General features: G+C 34.0%; 3 protein-coding genes and 1 long non-coding RNA gene across 9 annotated transcripts in view; 2 read left to right on the forward strand and 2 right to left on the reverse strand.

The window, feature by feature from the left end:
* LOC106326859 overlaps positions 1-3863 on the forward strand; it is an 8049-nt gene extending 4186 nt beyond the window's left edge. For all 4 annotated transcript variants that reach the window (XM_013764808.1, XM_013764809.1, XM_013764810.1 and 1 more), the window contains 5 exons: positions 1528-1766; positions 1890-2201; positions 2299-2783; positions 2914-3007; positions 3084-3863. In XM_013764808.1, the coding sequence (XP_013620262.1) occupies positions 1932-2201; positions 2299-2783; positions 2914-3007; positions 3084-3704 (1470 nt within the window). In that variant the 5' untranslated portion in view covers positions 1528-1766; positions 1890-1931 and the 3' untranslated portion in view covers positions 3705-3863. The remainder of the gene's footprint in view (positions 1-1527; positions 1767-1889; positions 2202-2298; positions 2784-2913; positions 3008-3083) is intronic.
* On the reverse strand, positions 3831-5951 carry LOC106324461. Its single transcript, XM_013762424.1, has 4 exons — positions 5125-5951; positions 4620-5070; positions 4488-4547; positions 3831-3908 (listed from the first exon to the last, which is right to left on the reverse strand). Exons 1-4 carry the CDS (start codon positions 5949-5951, stop codon positions 3831-3833), a joined length of 1416 nt encoding a protein of 471 aa, XP_013617878.1.
* Positions 5952-10224: 4273 nt separating this feature from the next.
* Positions 10225-11142, reverse strand: LOC106326860. Its single transcript, XR_001267344.1, has 3 exons — positions 10939-11142; positions 10618-10693; positions 10225-10421 (listed from the first exon to the last, which is right to left on the reverse strand). It is a non-coding gene; the product is annotated as an uncharacterized LOC106326860 (long non-coding RNA).
* A 1392-nt stretch (positions 11143-12534) lies between these two features.
* On the forward strand, positions 12535-15950 carry LOC106326857 (CAP-Gly domain-containing linker protein 1-like). Of its 3 annotated transcripts, none has more exons than XM_013764806.1 (2): positions 12535-15421; positions 15643-15950. In XM_013764806.1, exons 1-2 carry the CDS (start codon positions 12747-12749, stop codon positions 15656-15658), a joined length of 2691 nt encoding a protein of 896 aa, XP_013620260.1. In that variant the 5' UTR covers positions 12535-12746; the 3' UTR covers positions 15659-15950. The 3 variants fall into 3 exon arrangements, with proteins under 3 accessions (XP_013620260.1, XP_013620258.1, XP_013620257.1); XM_013764804.1 differs by having other exon boundaries at positions 12535-12626; positions 12720-15950; XM_013764803.1 differs by having other exon boundaries at positions 12539-12623; positions 12720-15950.
* Positions 15951-16528: the final 578 nt, after the last annotated feature.

Genomic DNA, 16528 nt, shown 5'->3' on the forward strand with positions numbered 1-16528 from the left:
TTATTTTTATATTGGTTAAAATATGGTTAGGTGTAAAAATAATAGTGTTTTTTATTTTAAAAATATTCAAAATTAAATATTTTCTTATTCTGTGTACATAAACCTCCACAATTAAAATGAAACGAAGAGATTACATGTTTGTATGATTTATAACTTCTTATAAAACGTATATTTATTTGATTATAAGTCTATTCAGACATTGTTATAAATGATTTTTAAAATTTTTATAAATAATTTTAAAATTCTTATAAATGATTTTGTATACTTTTAATAAATGATATATAGACTCTTATAACAATTTGTAAATCTTATAAAATTCTTATAAATGATTTTATAAACCTTAATATTGAATTTATAAAAAATTATAAATAATATTATAGTTATATTAAGTATGAATTTTATTAAAATTAGTATATTATTATAATGCTTTATATAAAATGTAAAGTCGTTATATTGGTTGCCACAACTTATTCTTTTAAAACTAATTGTATAATTTATAAATTCTTAATTGGTAAAAAGTAATTGATGAAATATTATATATATACTTTCCATAATTTTATAATTAGTTAAAACATGTATATATGAAATATAATTTTTACATTTCTAACATACCCTCCATCTTATATAAAACTTATAATATACACCAACGATTGTAAAGCTTTCACAACAACTAAGCATCTATGTTCACATAGCTAAAAAGCATAAATAATCAAAAAGATAAAATTATTGTGGTGGAAAAGATTACATGTTCAATAAATAACTGTCAAAACAAGAACCCAAAATGTAATACATTATGATTAATATCTCTTATTTACAGGGAAGCTAATGCTCATTTCATCGCTAGCGACACAGTTTTACTTTGACAACATAATAAAAATCATCAAAAGCATCTAAGGCAAGATAAAATTCAAGTTTAATGTATGAATTTGAGAAAAAACAAAAACAAAAAACCTATACAATTCATAGGATGATCTTCAAGAAAACTCAACTAAAAGCAACTTTTTCGATCTGTCTTTCAAACAGTTTTTGTATTCTAAACTTAGTCTTAATATTTTAAAAACTTATAAAATACAATTTAGAAGAACAAAAATAAAATAAAATGCAACATTTAAACAACCAAAATCAGCCCATGTCATCCCCCCCCCTCCTTTTATACTACTCCATCCGTTCCATTAAGATAGACTTTTTAGAAAAAAAAAATTATTTCACAAAGATGTATTTTTTTGTGTTTTCTATGAAAAAATTGTAAACTTCAAGAAAATTAATTGACTTGAAAATTGAAAATTACATAAAACAATACATTTATTATGGTAGTTTGATGTGTTTTCTTAATATGTGTGAAAATATTAAAAAGTCTATATTTTTGGAACAAATAAAGTATATGTTAGGGGTTAAAAAACTAGTGTTTTATAAAAAAGAGAGAAAAGCTCACCAGAAGGTAGTTTCTTACATTATTGTTAACTCTTATTAAAAGAGATCACTTGTAATGTATTCATACTAATGTTTTTTACATGACTTGATTGGTAGGTGCGTGTCAGACATCTCATTGTTAAGGCAGAATCAGACATATATCCTCAATGGGATGATGACAAGGTTGATGATGATCTTCATAACTTGATTTTAGACATTCTACATGACCAGCTTGATGATAAGTACTGGAGCTTGAAGGCAACTAATGAACCAGTAGCAATCAAAAAGCAAAGGAAATTAGTGACTGAAGAAGATGATTGCATGAAAAAAAAAATCCAGCGAAGAGGAAAATCACAGTGAGTATGCTTACTTGATTGTTTACTTGTATGTATTGATTAGTCTACTTTGTGAAGCCGTGCTGAAAGTACTTTATTTTTTACTTGACTTTATTGTTGAGTTCGTTTACTGTTTTATGGCAGGACTGTGGATCCAGCCTTAACTCAGGTGGAGATGATGGATTCATGCATGATCTAATGGAAGCAGTGAAGACATTGACTGCAACGGTTCAAAATGTGGACACAGTTGTTGCTGAGAAGGTGTTGACTACATTAGACACAAAGATTGAAGCAAAAGTAAATGCAAGAGTTGCTCAAGCCGAGCAGGTACTCGGCAATCAAATCTTAGCATTACAAGAACAAGTTGCTAAAATTACAGAGCAGATGCAAGCAAATGCCCCCAAAAATGATGCACACATTGTAAACCAAGAAGATGAAGTCAACAGCAATGACCCGGTTAGTCTTTTGCTTCACTTACGAGTATGTCTATTTTAGGTTAAAGTAACTTTAGATTCGAAATTAACTTGAAATTGGTTTTGACATACTCAAATAGTCATGGATGGTCCAAGACAAGACACCATTTGATGTAGATGCGGCAGTGCAGTGTGTGGTTAGAAAGAAAGCCAAGAAATCCGAGGTCAAGCTAACGTCTCCTATTCTACTTGACACTGTTGGAGATTCGGTTACTAGAAAAAATCAAGTAAAAGAACCTGCTGGAGGTTTGATAAATGTTAAGAAGGAGAAGAATGGAGTTCCACAACTTAGAGATTCTGCTGAAACATGGTCTGATTTAGAAGATAAGCAAAAATATGACAACCTAGGTACCACGTTAGACCAGTTAGCGGCATCAATCTTAGAAGGACCTTTGCATAAACGCAAGCCACAACTGACAAAGACTCAAGTGTATCCATATGTTGGTAACTCAACTGTGAAGAGGATCATAACAGGCGATTCTGAGTGTATAGCCGACTGTGATCCCTTAACTAAAGTTGAGGAGACAAAATTTAAGAAGCTAATGGATTATCTACGAAGTATTGCGTAAGTGTAATGTAAGAAGCTAATGGATTATCTACGAAGTATTGCGTAAGTGTAATGAGTAACATGTCTTATTTTTTCTTCATAATTCAAACTGTTAGACTAACTTGAGCTTGTTTTTCATTCATTTCAGTGGTGATAACGATGTAGACACTCACTTCTACATGAAGCTAATAACGCCAAGAGATCTTTGGAAAAAATATGAGTGTGGGTGGCTAACAGATTCTGTAAGTTTTTCATTTTTTTCTTGTATCAACATGATTCCGGGTAGCTAACATACACTCTATTTTTTTTGGTTGACAGCATATGGCATCTGCAATGCTTATGTTTCATAAAAGATCTATGAGGAACCCTTCACCATACTCATCAAGGATAGCTTTTCTTGACCACTGGTTTGTCAACACGTGGGTCAGAGACTACAAGAAATACGATCCTAAGACATGGAAGTTCTCAGATACGTACAAGAAGGTCTTCAATGGCAATTATCCTGAAGAGTTTTCCAACAACAGAAAGTGGCTGAAGGATGTTGATCGGTTGTTTCTTTGCCACTTGATCAATGGTAACCATTGGGTCGCTTTAGAAGTGGATCTTGACAAGAAAATAATTCATGTTTACGACAGCATACAGACAGTTGTCCCGAGCATCACAGATCTTCTAGAAGAGTGTCGTCCTTTCACGAAGATGATTCCGTTATTGCTGAATGAAATGGTTCCAGAAAGGAAGGAGAGTTCACAACAGTTCAGGATTTCAAGACCTAAAAGTGTGCCTAAGAATGAAGACCCTGGGGATTGTGGTGTTTACGCTCTGAAGTATATAGAGTGTAAGGCAGTTGGTTGTGGTTTTGAAGGACTTTCTGACCAGTGCATTCCGGCAATGCGTATTAAGTTAGCTGCCGAGATCTATGATGAGGTCTCGGATCTGTAGTATTTTCATGTTTTAGAAACAAAGTTATTGACTGCTATGTAGTATTTCATGTTTTGGAATCATTATCTACTTGCTGCCTTGAAGTTGTGTAATTTCATTATGAATTTTTAGTAGAAATCGTTGGAATCAGGCAGACTCATATCTGTAGACATCGTTGCCCATCTTGCCTTTGTTTATTATGAGTACAACAGGACAAAGGACACACTGTATAACCAGTAAATAAATTGTGTAACTAGAAACAAGAAACAAGCATGTCAAATTGTCACCAGAAACAAGAAACAAGTCCAAATCGAAACAAAAAAACAAAAGATTCAAACTGTCTAACCAGAAACAAGAAACAAGTACAAATCAAAATAAGAAACAGAAAAAAAAACATAAGACTCAAACTGTCTAAAGAACTGGACATGTTTTGCAATTGTGACCAACCTGATTACAAATAGAACATTTATGCTCTTTTCTTGGGCGTTTCTTATTTTCACCTTTCTCAAGGCAAGATTTCATTCTTGATTTTTTGGGTCTCCCTGGTGGTTGGCGAACCACCGGAGGTAAACAAATGATTCCTGCGATATTTTCAGGAACTGATGTATCAGCATCTCTCGGCAGTACTGCAGTGTGCATATAGTTTGCACGGTAGTATGGATGACATAGAGAAATCGTTGATAACTTTGTCACCTCTGCTGCTGCTATTGCATGCGTGCATGGTAACTTTTCTATGTCAAATCTGCGGCATGAACATCTCCGCTCAGTCAAATTCACTATGTGTGTAGTTGAGACACCAGAAACCTGATATTGGTGAATATCTATCTGCTGTACGCTGAGCATTTTAGAATATGGTACACGTCCCTGTGAAAGTATGTTTGCAACATTAGTTTTGTGTTCATAAAATATTCATGTGTTATAGGAACTCAAGTGTACCTCTAAAAGCTTCTCAACTCCACGAGTTAGAGTTGTTTTCATCAAATATGCATCATTCTTTCGTGCCGAAAACCATCGTGTCATCATTAGCCTTATTGCTTCTAAAAGTCTTACAATCGGCAAGTTTCTTGCTTCTGAAAGCACTCTGTTTATAGATTCAGCTATGTTGGTCGTAGTCAAGTTGTACCTATCACCAGGGAAATGAGCTCGTGCCCACTTCCTTACATCTGCTTTCTCCAAATAGCAATGCAGAGCCGGGTGCATTGCTTTGATCTCATCGAATATGGTCTCAAAATCTGAAAGCCTGAATGAATTAGCTGCCTTTTTAACCAAACCAAATAACTCGCGACCTCTAAACTTTAACAAGACATTCTTATACAAGTGGTAAGTACAAACTCCACAGCTAGCAGATGGATAGACCTCGGAAATTGCAGTGCCAATTGATTTGTGTCTATCAGAAATAATAGCAAGTCTTTCATCATCTGGTATCACACAGCTGAGTTACTTGAAAAACCATTTCCATGATTCATCGTTTTCAGTATCGACTATCGCAAATGAAATTGGAAATATCTGGAAGTTGCCATCTTGTGATGACGCAATTAGTAGAGTTCCTTTGTACTTTCCTTGCAAGAATGTGCCATCGACCACAACAACCTTCCTCATGAATGGAAAGCCCTTGATGCTAGCACCAAATGCAATGAAAAGGTACTTAAATCTGTCACTAGAATCTACTGCAAGGCGAGTGAATGTCTCAGGATTGGCTTCTCTAATCATGTGCAGATACACAGGTAACTCATGGTAGCCACTCTCTGCGGATCTCCTAACCAATTCTCTTGCACATTTCAGTGTCCGGTGAGCTTTCCAGTAGTTAATCTTTATTACAAAGCACATGTTGAGGGACTGCCGCACATGACTTGGCAAAACGGTTAGCTCCACTCCACCAATGAAATCAGTGTATAAAGATCCGAGAATCTCTGGTGTTGCTTGTCTGCAACGAGCTGATCGTTCTGTAACTGAACAAGTATGTTCAGAAACATAGATGCGTACGGTAAAGCGAGGACTATCACTTGTTGGTGATGCTCTTAACTTCCAACTACAGCCTCCAATCCAACACTTGACGATTAGAAGAGTCGGCGTTGAGTACTCGACATCATAATCAAATTTTTGCACTATCGTCAAGATCTTAAGTCGTGTTGTTAATGAAGACTTGGAGTCAAAACTTTGGCCAACAACTATATCTATAGAATCCAGTTGTTGCCTAACATGAGTGACTACCTTAGCCTTTTTCGATTTTGTTGCTGACCCAATCTTTGGCTTATACTCCTTCTTCATCTACATATCTACTTCTAGAGGTAATCCGTAGGCTATAAAGTCCTCATCATCTGATGTCGCACCATCTGGATCATCGCAATAGTCAAACCGTTCTCCGTCAGTGTCTGAGTCTTCGTCGTATTGATCTACATGTCCTCCATGAGTGCTCTGTTTTATCGTCTCTTTGCTGCCTTTATAAGTGACCTCCACGCATAGCCGAACTCGGTCAAACTTTAGGTGACGGAAGAAACCTTGCAACTGACGGATATTCTCAATTTTTACTGGGGGTGTGTCAAGAGTAAGATTTTTCAAACTCTTCCTGCTGAACATGTAACTCAATTCAATGTGAACATGTCCCATATCTAATCCGTAATCCTCGTAAACCCTGTTTATCAAATCTTATCCTCATAAACCATGTTAATCATATCTTCCAAGTTTGTGTCATCATTCACTGGAATTACTTTGCTTCCTCTTCTGTTATCAACGTGAAACATCCATTTATCCTTCTCGAATAACCACTGGCCACAAACAACTATAACATCCATCATTGAATTGCTTGGGATTAACGTGAAAGAATCTATTGTCAAAAACAAGACATCGTAACTTGGAGAAGAAAGAACTGACTACGGCTAAACTAGGTTTTCATAAATGTTCTGGTTAGTGGTCGAATTTTTTGGTTTAATTAGTAACCCAGAATTGATTTAAATCTAATTAGTAAACCGATTTTCTCAAATAAGTCTGCTACAACATATAACTCCTTCAAAGTATGCCATAACGTATGTTAAAGTCTGCTATCACATAAAAGTTAGTTTTGTTAGTTTATAAGTCTGCAGCTTAGCATACATAAAATATAAGTCTGCGATTTCATGAACACGAAAATCTGCCAAATTATAAAAAGTATGTGAGAAAAATATGCGTGCGATTATGAAAGTCTTCGAAATATTATAAAGCTGCCATCAAAAGACAAAAATCTGCTATAAAAACCTGCCATTTAAAAACAAATTTGCTATTGAAATTAAATCTACCATAATGTGTGGTAGACTTTTTCAGAAAGTCTTTAACGATATAAAATCTGCCACAATAAGTTTGTTAAAAAATACTAATCTGTCAAGTACTAATAAAACTGCCATTAAATGTCGCAGATTTTTTAACAGTAGACTTATTTATATATTCCGAAAATATTTATTTTCTGTAAATTTTTTTTTTGTAAAATTTTTTTTTGTTAACAAAGAAAACAAGGACATTCTGGGCATAAAAAATAGTCTAGTAATTAAAAAAAAAATATGTTATTCTAGTCATTACTCATAAATGTGTGTTATTTTAGTAATCTTCCCTTAAAACAATTACACAAACTATTTCTGGATTTTGGGTGTCGTTCGGGTTTAGGCCGTATCTTTTAAACTTTTTGGGCCTAACCTCATATGTTTCGTTCAATTATTACTTAAGCATAGTTAGGGTTCCGCTAATAGTACTTTAGATTTAAATAAAATTTGTAATATATGTCAAAGCTTGTTAATAACCATATTAATTTTGAATTCAGACTTTAAATTCTATAGATTTTAGATATTATGTCAAAATAAACATAAAATTAAATATTTGATGAACTTATTTAGTTTTTAAATACTTATTTGTTGTAATCGTATCAAACTAACATGTAATTGAATATTTGATGTTTAGGTTTCTAGGGATTTGATTTTTCTGGATTTTAAGTTTTCAAAATACTTACTCAGATCTGGTTAATAACACTTCAGGTTTAAATACATTTTACACCATACTAGGGATTTTACCGCGCTACGCGCGGTTTATTTTTCTATAAAATTTATATCTCAAACTTCAAAGTTTAAAATAGATTGAGTCTATTTTGGTGTTTATATTATATCATTTATTTGTTTTTTGAATAAATTGGAGTGAAATGATTTTGAAAAATTATAAACTTTTTGTCAGGAATATCATTAATTTTTATTTTATATTTAAACATAGTTTAAGTTTCTATTAAGATTTTAGCGATCATGTTAAAAGATTTATTAAAAATTCAAATACTTTATTTATGAAAAATATTAATTTTTTTCTATTATTTTATGTATATCATATTTTTTTTGTACATCATGTGATTGTGTTTTTAATTATTATTTGAAGAATAGGTAAATAACCTTATTTCATATATATATATATATAATTTTTTCATAAATGTGTAATCATTTTGAATATTTAAATATGTAAATTTGATGATTCAATAAATCTTTAAAATTTTGAAGCTATAATTTGTTTGGTAATTATTATTTTGTAAATATTTCTTTAATATAAAATGTGAAACTTTTAGGAAATTCAATATGAATGATTCCATGTTTAGATACTACGTAAGAGTACTTTGGGTAGATTGCATTACACATATGCAGATATATTAGTCATTTGTATTGTGTAGGAAAATTATAACTTTGCAGTATTGTTTGTATGTCAGAGTGGAAACATATTTCCATTGTTCTTAAGTTAATTATTAAACAGCTTAAGATGAAGTTGGAATAGAGAAAAACATGAAAATTTGATAAAACTTGTAAAGACTTCTCTAAATGGATCGATAGGTGATTCTCTAACCTAAATTGGTTTTTACACAAACTTATTTTGTAGATATTATAAATAAATGATGGACAAATCTAACAGTATATTGATATACTGGAGGTAACAATTAAAACAAATCTTTGTAATGTGACTTACTCTTTACTAAGCATAATCAAAAGCTATATATATATATGTTGATTTCTATTTCATATTGACAAACATTATTTTTAAGAATTTTAACTATTTTGAGATTTATTTTGTTTCTTCATGGTAGTTTAATTTTTATGTTGATTTACATAATATCATTCTAAATATCAATTTAGTACCTTTTAAATAGTTTAAAATTTTGATTCTTTAGATATTTATATCCATTTTTAAATGATAGGGAAGTTTTATTATTTCTAAAACTTAACTTAAAATATTGGCAATGTTAAATTTGTAAAGAGGTAGCATAGATATCAATCTAACTTTTAGGTTACTTTTATCATGTTAGTATTTTATACTACTAATTTATATTTTGACAAATATGAATTTTTAGAAGATTTATGTCTTTCTAAGACATCATCTTCTCTTTTAATTGATTTTAAAAAAACAATTCTTAAATCTTTTAAATTTAATGGCAGTTTATTATATCTTAAAATTTAATTAAAATAATATATATTAATTTTTCAAATAATTAGCCTTGATATTAATTTGATTTCTTGTAGGAACTTTTTGTTAGTTATTTATACTGATTTTAACTTACCTTTTTGAGAAATTGATTTTAACTTTATTGTGACATAATAAATTTTTGAAAGTTTTACATTTAAGAAATATTTTTATGTTAGTTAAACTTTGATGTTTAGTTTCCAAAAATTAGTATAAATACAAAAATTTAAATGTTTTTAGTTTATTTTTATGTTGATTTTCATTTTGTTTTGAAAATATGGAAGATCTAATGTTTTAAAATACAATTACAATGCTGACTAAAGATATCTAATTGGTTATTTATAATTCTATGTGAATAACTTTGAATGCTAATTGCTTTTAATTTTTATTAGTATAGAATCAGGTCACTGAGTTTTAAATTTTTTTTTTCCGGGGATAATTTATTTGGATTATGTGTGTGAGATGTTTCAAAGTCTAGAAAGATAATGTTTGCATAAATATGTAATGATTTGAGAGAGGGATAGCCATAAAACCAAAAGAGGAAATATTTCTCTAATCAAAGAACATGTAATGAACTAAAATATAGTGCTAGTACATTTATCTGATTAACAAATGAATTTAAAAAAATAAAAAAATATTAAGCGACCATGCGAGCAATATATCAATATAAAGCTATGCATGAGCATTTTCTTTAAAAGTTGTGAGATTTTAAAAAAAAACTATGTTTATCCTGAGGATAAGTGAAGAAAGACGTATTGTTGACTCTGATATGACTGGTATTGAGGTAAGGTTATATCACACGTTATTTGGATCTATATAACAAACCAAAATATTGTAATGGTTACATAGCTAACTAATTCCTTTTTGGAAAATTAAAAATGTACCATCCATCAGGTGTTTACTCCCAACTCAGAGAAGTGAATATCAACCTTCATGTTTTGATCATAATCATATAAAAGTTGTTAATTTTTCTGATTTTAGCATTAGGACCAACAATATGAAGAACATATGTATAAGCCTAAAAGTTTAGTTTTTTGCGTGTGATAATAATCGAACATTGTAAAAGTCGTACTAATGAGGGGAAGGCGTTCAAATTAAGTTGAATTTCTGTACATGGATTTAAAAATCATATACCAAAATGATATACTAAAACAAAAGAAAAGATAACATCTCATTTGTTACAAAAAAAAAGAAGGAAAAAAGATAACATCTCAATTTACAATTTGGCGCCTCTGCAAACCCTTGATTTGAGCTCTTACGATCTCTTCAGTTCTTGGCCTAGTTCTCCTGAATAGAAGCACAAGAAATATGATTCAAATCATAGAACTTAGATAGAAAAGAAATGTGAGACTTAATTCCAGAATATTTTTGAGAACTGGCGTAGGTTTATGAGAGCTGTCATAACAACTTACGACAGTATTTTCTATGCAATCATTCAGCTGAAAAGGAAGTTATAATTTTTTTAATATAAATGATAACTCACACATATTCCTGGAACCTTCAAATCCGCATGAGATGCAAAAAAACCCAGAGGGTTTATCCCTTCTTATGCGCCAGACCTGGGTGAAAAAAAAATCCAAACAAAACTCAGGTCTGTTGTCTACTTGTCAGCAGTATGTATGTGTAAGACTTTAAAAATTTCTCAACAACAAAAAAAAAGAGAGAGAAGGGAGCCAAAAAAAAAAGACATAGCTTCATCTTATATATGAAACTTAAAACCAAAAACTCAAACAGTAAGAAGCATCAGGTAGAAGAAAATCTTAATAGTTTAAATCGATACATACTCTAGTAAAAGATATCGAACCTTGTTATAATATGGAAGTTCCAAGTGATCGGTAACAGTTTCTGGACTCTCAGCACAGGCCAATTATATTCATTCCGGTATACATGAAACAATGCCTCCTCACCAAGTCCACCAACAGTATTATGGTTCCTTGGTCAGAAACATAAGCTAGATATAAGGACTCTAAAGGTTCAACATGTTATCATTTAAATGAAAATCATACAACACTGCATTCTTCAACTTCATATAGAATAGAAGACACATAAGCTTCTAAAGGAGTTTCAGTTAACTACTTATTCGATTTATTTTTAGGAACAACTTGTGGTATAGAGCCTTGGCTGCAATCTGCATACTCTTTAATTTCCACCAGTGACGAAAACTCATCTTCTCTCTGTAGCACAAACTTCCCAGGAAACATCAGCTCACAATTTAAATATACCGTCACACATTTACACTTGTATAAAAATGACAGTAACTGAAACCGCCTCTTGTAAACAAACTAAATGAATCATATAGATCTCAAGTTTAAGGACATATATCAACTCGAGTTTGATGCATTGGATCCATGCAATGAGATAAGGTTCTATGGACTCGGATATGTTGCAGTGTTATAGAAAACTCTAAAACACAGACAGTTATTCTTTTTATATCTATTTGAAATAGGAAAGCTAACAGTAGATAATTATCCAAGCTAATATAGGAGGAATCCTAACAGATGATCAAGTAAATCTACTATCTTTCTACCAAGATAGCTTATGTGTACCTGGTGAGAACCGTTAGCTTCAGGGTGCTGGTGGCCTGCCATGGCTTTCGTAAGCAAAAAGCATCATCTGAGTTTCCATACATAACTTGCAACGAATCCAGGGGCTTAAAGATTTCTAGGTAGTCATTAAATCTGATGACCACATGTTCATTGAAACCCTAAATCCGCCATAGCTAAGGAATATCTCAAACCCTAAACGTCGTACTGCAGTTTAATGGTTGATTAATGGATAGTATATTCAATTCTGATGTAGGAGCCGAGCAGCCACCTTTCTTTTTCATTGTCTGAGAATTTTTTATTGCTAAAATGAAGAGAAATGTGAGTAGAACTGAAGATGAGATAGAGAAACTGTAATGGGGTGAGCATATGATTTGTTTCAACTGGGATGTGGATCGACAAATTTGCAAGGAAAGTTTAGGCCGTGCTGACATAGCGTATATGTAGAATCTGATTGGCTCGAATTAATCTGCTGATGTGACACCCTCTTTGCTGAGGATATTCTCCTTTTAGTATTGTTAGTTTCATTTTTTTTTAACATCTCAAATCAAATGCGTATTATTTATTCTATTCGTATTTGATTCGAATCTCAGGTTTCAGCTTTCTTGCCCAAACCCAACCCTCGAACGACCATTGTATTCCAGTTCCGAGAATATTTTAGCTGGGCCGACAGGAGATGTACAAGTTTTCATGACGAGCCCTACAAGAGTCGAGTTACCGTTAATACGTCGTCGTCCGGACCTGCTTACACAACTAAACCTTCCGATTGAACTAGAAGCTTCGGGACTAATTTGCTGATTCTCTCACTATAAAAGAAAAAGGAAGTGGTGAAGAGATGATCTTCATTCCCTCTCTCGCGAATCACACAGTCTCTTTCAGATCCTTGATACCTTCGTCACTTAGGGTTTCCACCACTTTTAGGGTTTCTCGTTTTTTGCGTCACTCGGTTGTGAATCTTCGTCTTCTAAGGCTGATTGCGTATGATTTTTATCTTAATTAGGGTTATAATTTCCTAATTTAGGGTTTTAATTTCCTAATTTAGGGTTGGGAGAGATCGTTAGGGGAAGCAATGGAGAAGGGAAGTAAGGAGGAAGAGGAGCTAAGCCTCTGTGAGGTGAAGATAGTGAATCTCGACAAAGCTTGGGAGAAGTTTCAGTCTGAAGCTTCCGAGTTAGTTGTTTTGTCTCTTCAGTGGAGAGACGTGGAGGATCATTTGAAGTCAGTGAAAGGCAACGTGGAGAAGAGGTTGGTTGAGTTGCAGAACAGAAGCGTTGAGATTGATGAGAGGGCGAAAGTGGTTGAAGCGTGGGAGGGTAAAGTGGGTGAGTTGGAGGTTAAAGCTGATGGCTTTAGGAGGGAGGTTGAGGGAAAAGAAGAGGAGTTGAGTGGTCTTAGGATGTTGGTTGAAGAGTGTAGGGTGAAGCAGAGGTTGAAGGCAAGTGAACTTGATGAGATGATGGAAACGTTGAGGAAGACTCAGGGTGAGATTGATTTGAAAGGTGGAGAGTTAGCACAGATGGAGGCTGATCTGGAGAGGCATCGTGTTGAGATGGGTAGGGGAGAATTGGATGAGGAGATTGAGAGAAAGACGAGAGATCTCAGGTTGGTTCAGGACAAGGTTGCTAAATGTGGTGAGCTTCTTGAGAGACGCTCCTTGGAACTGACAAAGACTCAGGGTGAGATTGATTCGAAAGGTGGAGAGTTAGCAAAGGTGGAGAGGCAACTTGTTGAGGTGAGTGCAGAGATGGATAGGGCTGAAACTCGGAGGCGAGAATTGGATGAGGAGATTGAGAGAAAGACAAGAGATCTCGCCTTGGTTCAGGAGAAAGTTGCTGAATGTGGTGAGCTGCTTGAGGCACGGTCCTTGGAACTGACAAAGACTCAGGGTGAGGTTGATTTGAAAGTGGAACAGTTAGGACAGGTTAAGATTGATTTTGGGAGGCATCAGAGTGAGCTTACCGCAGAGGTGGATAGGGCTGAAACTCGCAGGAGAGAATTAGATAAGGAGATTGAGAGAAAGACAAGAGATCTGACGTTAGTTCAGGACAAGGTTGTGGAAAGTGATAAGCTTCTTGAGACACGGTCCTTGGAACTAACAAAGACTCTGTGTGAGCTTGATTTGAAGGTGGAACAGTTAGGACAGGTTAAGATTGATTTTGCCGCTGAGATGGAGCATCTTAAGAGGATTCAAACTCGCAATAGAGAGTTAGAAGAGGGTATAGAGAGGAAGAGGAAGGATCTTGCAGAGGTTCTTGACAAAACTACAGAATGTGAGAAGGTGCTTGAGACACGGTCCTTGAAACTTGTTTCTAAAGAGAAAGAGCTGCAAGAACTAAGTCTGGACCTTGACCTGAAGGAAGAGGTGGCCAAATCACTAGACAAGGAGATGGAGGAGACTTGTCAAAAGACAGAATCAAAAGCTAAGGAGCTGGAGGCCATTGAAAGGATGATTAATGAACGGAGTGGACATTGCGAATCAGTCAACAGCTTGATTGAGGAACACACTGAAGAACTTGCTTTAAAAGAGAAGAGACACGATGAGATCAGAGAGGCTACTCTTAAACTATCTGTGGAGATTGCGTTCAAAGAGAATACACTCACTGAGAGAAACAAGCAAGTTGAGGAAGGAGAGAAGAAGATACAAGAATTGAACAATACCAGTGAGGAACTTATCAGACAAGTTTTTTCAATCAACGAGGCCATAAGGGAATGTACATGCGAGTTAGAAGCTAAGAGGAAACAACGTGATGAGGTTCAAAGCTCAATCACAGACCTTACTGCTGTGCTGAAATCTGCCGAGAAAAAGATTCAAGAAAGCTTGGAAGACTTGAAATCTACAGAGGAGAAGCAAGTCAAGTTAAAGGCATCATTGTCGGAACATGAGAAAGGAGTTGAGCTTAGAGAAAAGGAGCTTATTGCTCGGGAGGAAAAAATTAATGAACAAGATAAGAAACTGCAACTCGCAAAACAGGAGTTGGCTAAATGGGTTGAGGATTATGAGGTGAAAGCAAAACAACTTGTTGCTCTTACACCTCTGGATAAACCGATAGGGAACTCAAGGAAACGTGGGAGACATGATGCTGAGTCACTGTCTCAGTCGTTCGATCATGTGCTAACAAGTTGCACAACCGGGCAAGAAAACACTTACAACTTCGAGAACGAGAGATCTCCGGACAAGTTTAAGATTGATCAAATATGGGCTGTTTATAGTGATAATGATAAGAGGATGCCAAGAAAGTATGCTCAGATCAAGAAAATCGACACAAGCCCTGAGTTCAAGCTGCATGTAGCAACTCTAGTGCTGTATCGCCCTCCTCCTCCAAATCTGATGCCACATCCTGTGTGCTGTGGCCGATTCAAGTTGAAAATCGGTAAAGCAGAAGTCCTTGAACCTAGCAGCTTCTCACATGAGGTTAAAGCACTGAAGACTAGTGTAAATAGATTTGAGGTATACCCAAGAAAAGGTGAGGTATGGGCTTTGTACAAGAACTGGAACATTACAGACTGTGCTGATGGGTCTGAAGAAGAAGAACTTGAGATTGTTGAAATAGTGGAAACAGACGAGCAGAGCATACAAGCAATGCTTTTGACTGCTAAAGTGTTTAACCAGGTTCTCTACGGAAGGTGTCTTGAGTCAAAGGCCGGTGTTTTAGATATTCCAAAGACGGAAGTGAACAGATTCTCGCATCAGATTCCTGCGTTTAGACGTGACAGAAGGGCGGCTCGGTCTGGAGATTGTGAATGGTGGGAGCTTGACTCTAAAGCAGTTCTTGATCTTAACTCAAAGAATCCATAAGTCTCTTTGTGTTTTTGGTAACCGCATAGATCTGTCTAGTTTCTACATAAGTAGTGGAATGTGATGATATAACGGTAAAGTTTAGGAAGCAACAGTTCGTAAATTTTAGCTGTTGGTATGAAAATCTTAAAGCCTTTGTATGTACTGAACTGATAATCTATTGTCAAAGGTGGAATGGTGGATGAGGCCAAAAGGATCTACTGCAAGATGTTGAAAGCTGGTATAAGTCCAGTTGCCGGCCCACAATCCTAAAAGGATACATGAACTGTGGTGAAGTCAAGAAGTGAATATTGTTGTCCTATGAGAAAATGACGCAAAACTTTGTGGAAGTTGACAGGTTTGTTACCAGCTGTAGGCAAAGAACAATAGTTTCTATAAACCATTTTTCTTCAACAGCCAGTCTTGGAATCGAGTCTAAAAGTAGCTTAATATGAAATATGAACAGAGCTTATTGTGAAAAAAATAAGTTTATTGTGAGTTTCTGGGGAACATATCAGTTAGAAGTTGTGACCCATTGAACCAGCAACCATCAGCTACAAATTGTAGGTTTTTCTTTTTTTTTGAACACAAGTTGTAGGCTTGTACAACACATAAAATGATCTTAGACAGAATTTTTAGCTTAAAAGCCCAAAATTGTGGCCTATTGAACTAGCAATAGTTGACTACAAGTACAACAATCACATATTTTTATTATTTCTTACTGCTATAAACTTATTTTTACAAAAAAAAAACTTATTAAAGTAAAAAATACGTACCTCTTAAATGTTTACGGTTGCGGATAATTGAAATAGTTTTTTTTTTAATAATTAAAGAGAAATTCTATACTTTTATTCTAAAAGGGTTTAAACTGAAAAAAATTCAAAATAAAAGTCGCAACCAGTATTTTTAAAACCGGACCGAATAAATTTTGGATCATGGTTCAATATGGTTTGACCGGATTAAATATGGTTCAATAATCTGGTTAAATATTTTTTGTATAAATTTTAAAATAATGTTAGTAAATATGATACATAATTAAAATATAAATGAATAAACCCATAAAACATTATAAACAT

This window comes from Brassica oleracea, chromosome C2 (genome assembly GCF_000695525.1).
Source record: "Brassica oleracea var. oleracea cultivar TO1000 chromosome C2, BOL, whole genome shotgun sequence".
NCBI classification, from domain to species: Eukaryota; Viridiplantae; Streptophyta; class Magnoliopsida; order Brassicales; family Brassicaceae; genus Brassica; species Brassica oleracea.

Coding starts and splice junctions, on each gene's coding strand:
- LOC106324461 (XM_013762424.1), bottom strand. CDS start 5,951: ATGAAGAAGGAGTATAAGCCAAAGATTGGGTCAGCAACAAAATCGAAA. Junction 5,071..5,124: donor TCATGGAAATGGTTTTTCAA/GTAACTCAGCTG, acceptor TATTTCTGATAG/ACACAAATCAATTGGCACTG. Junction 3,909..4,487: donor TAGATATTCACCAATATCAG/GTTTCTGGTGTC, acceptor CTGGTTATACAG/TGTGTCCTTTGTCCTGTTGT.
- LOC106326857 (XM_013764804.1), top strand. CDS start 12,747: ATGGAGAAGGGAAGTAAGGAGGAAGAGGAGCTAAGCCTCTGTGAGGTG.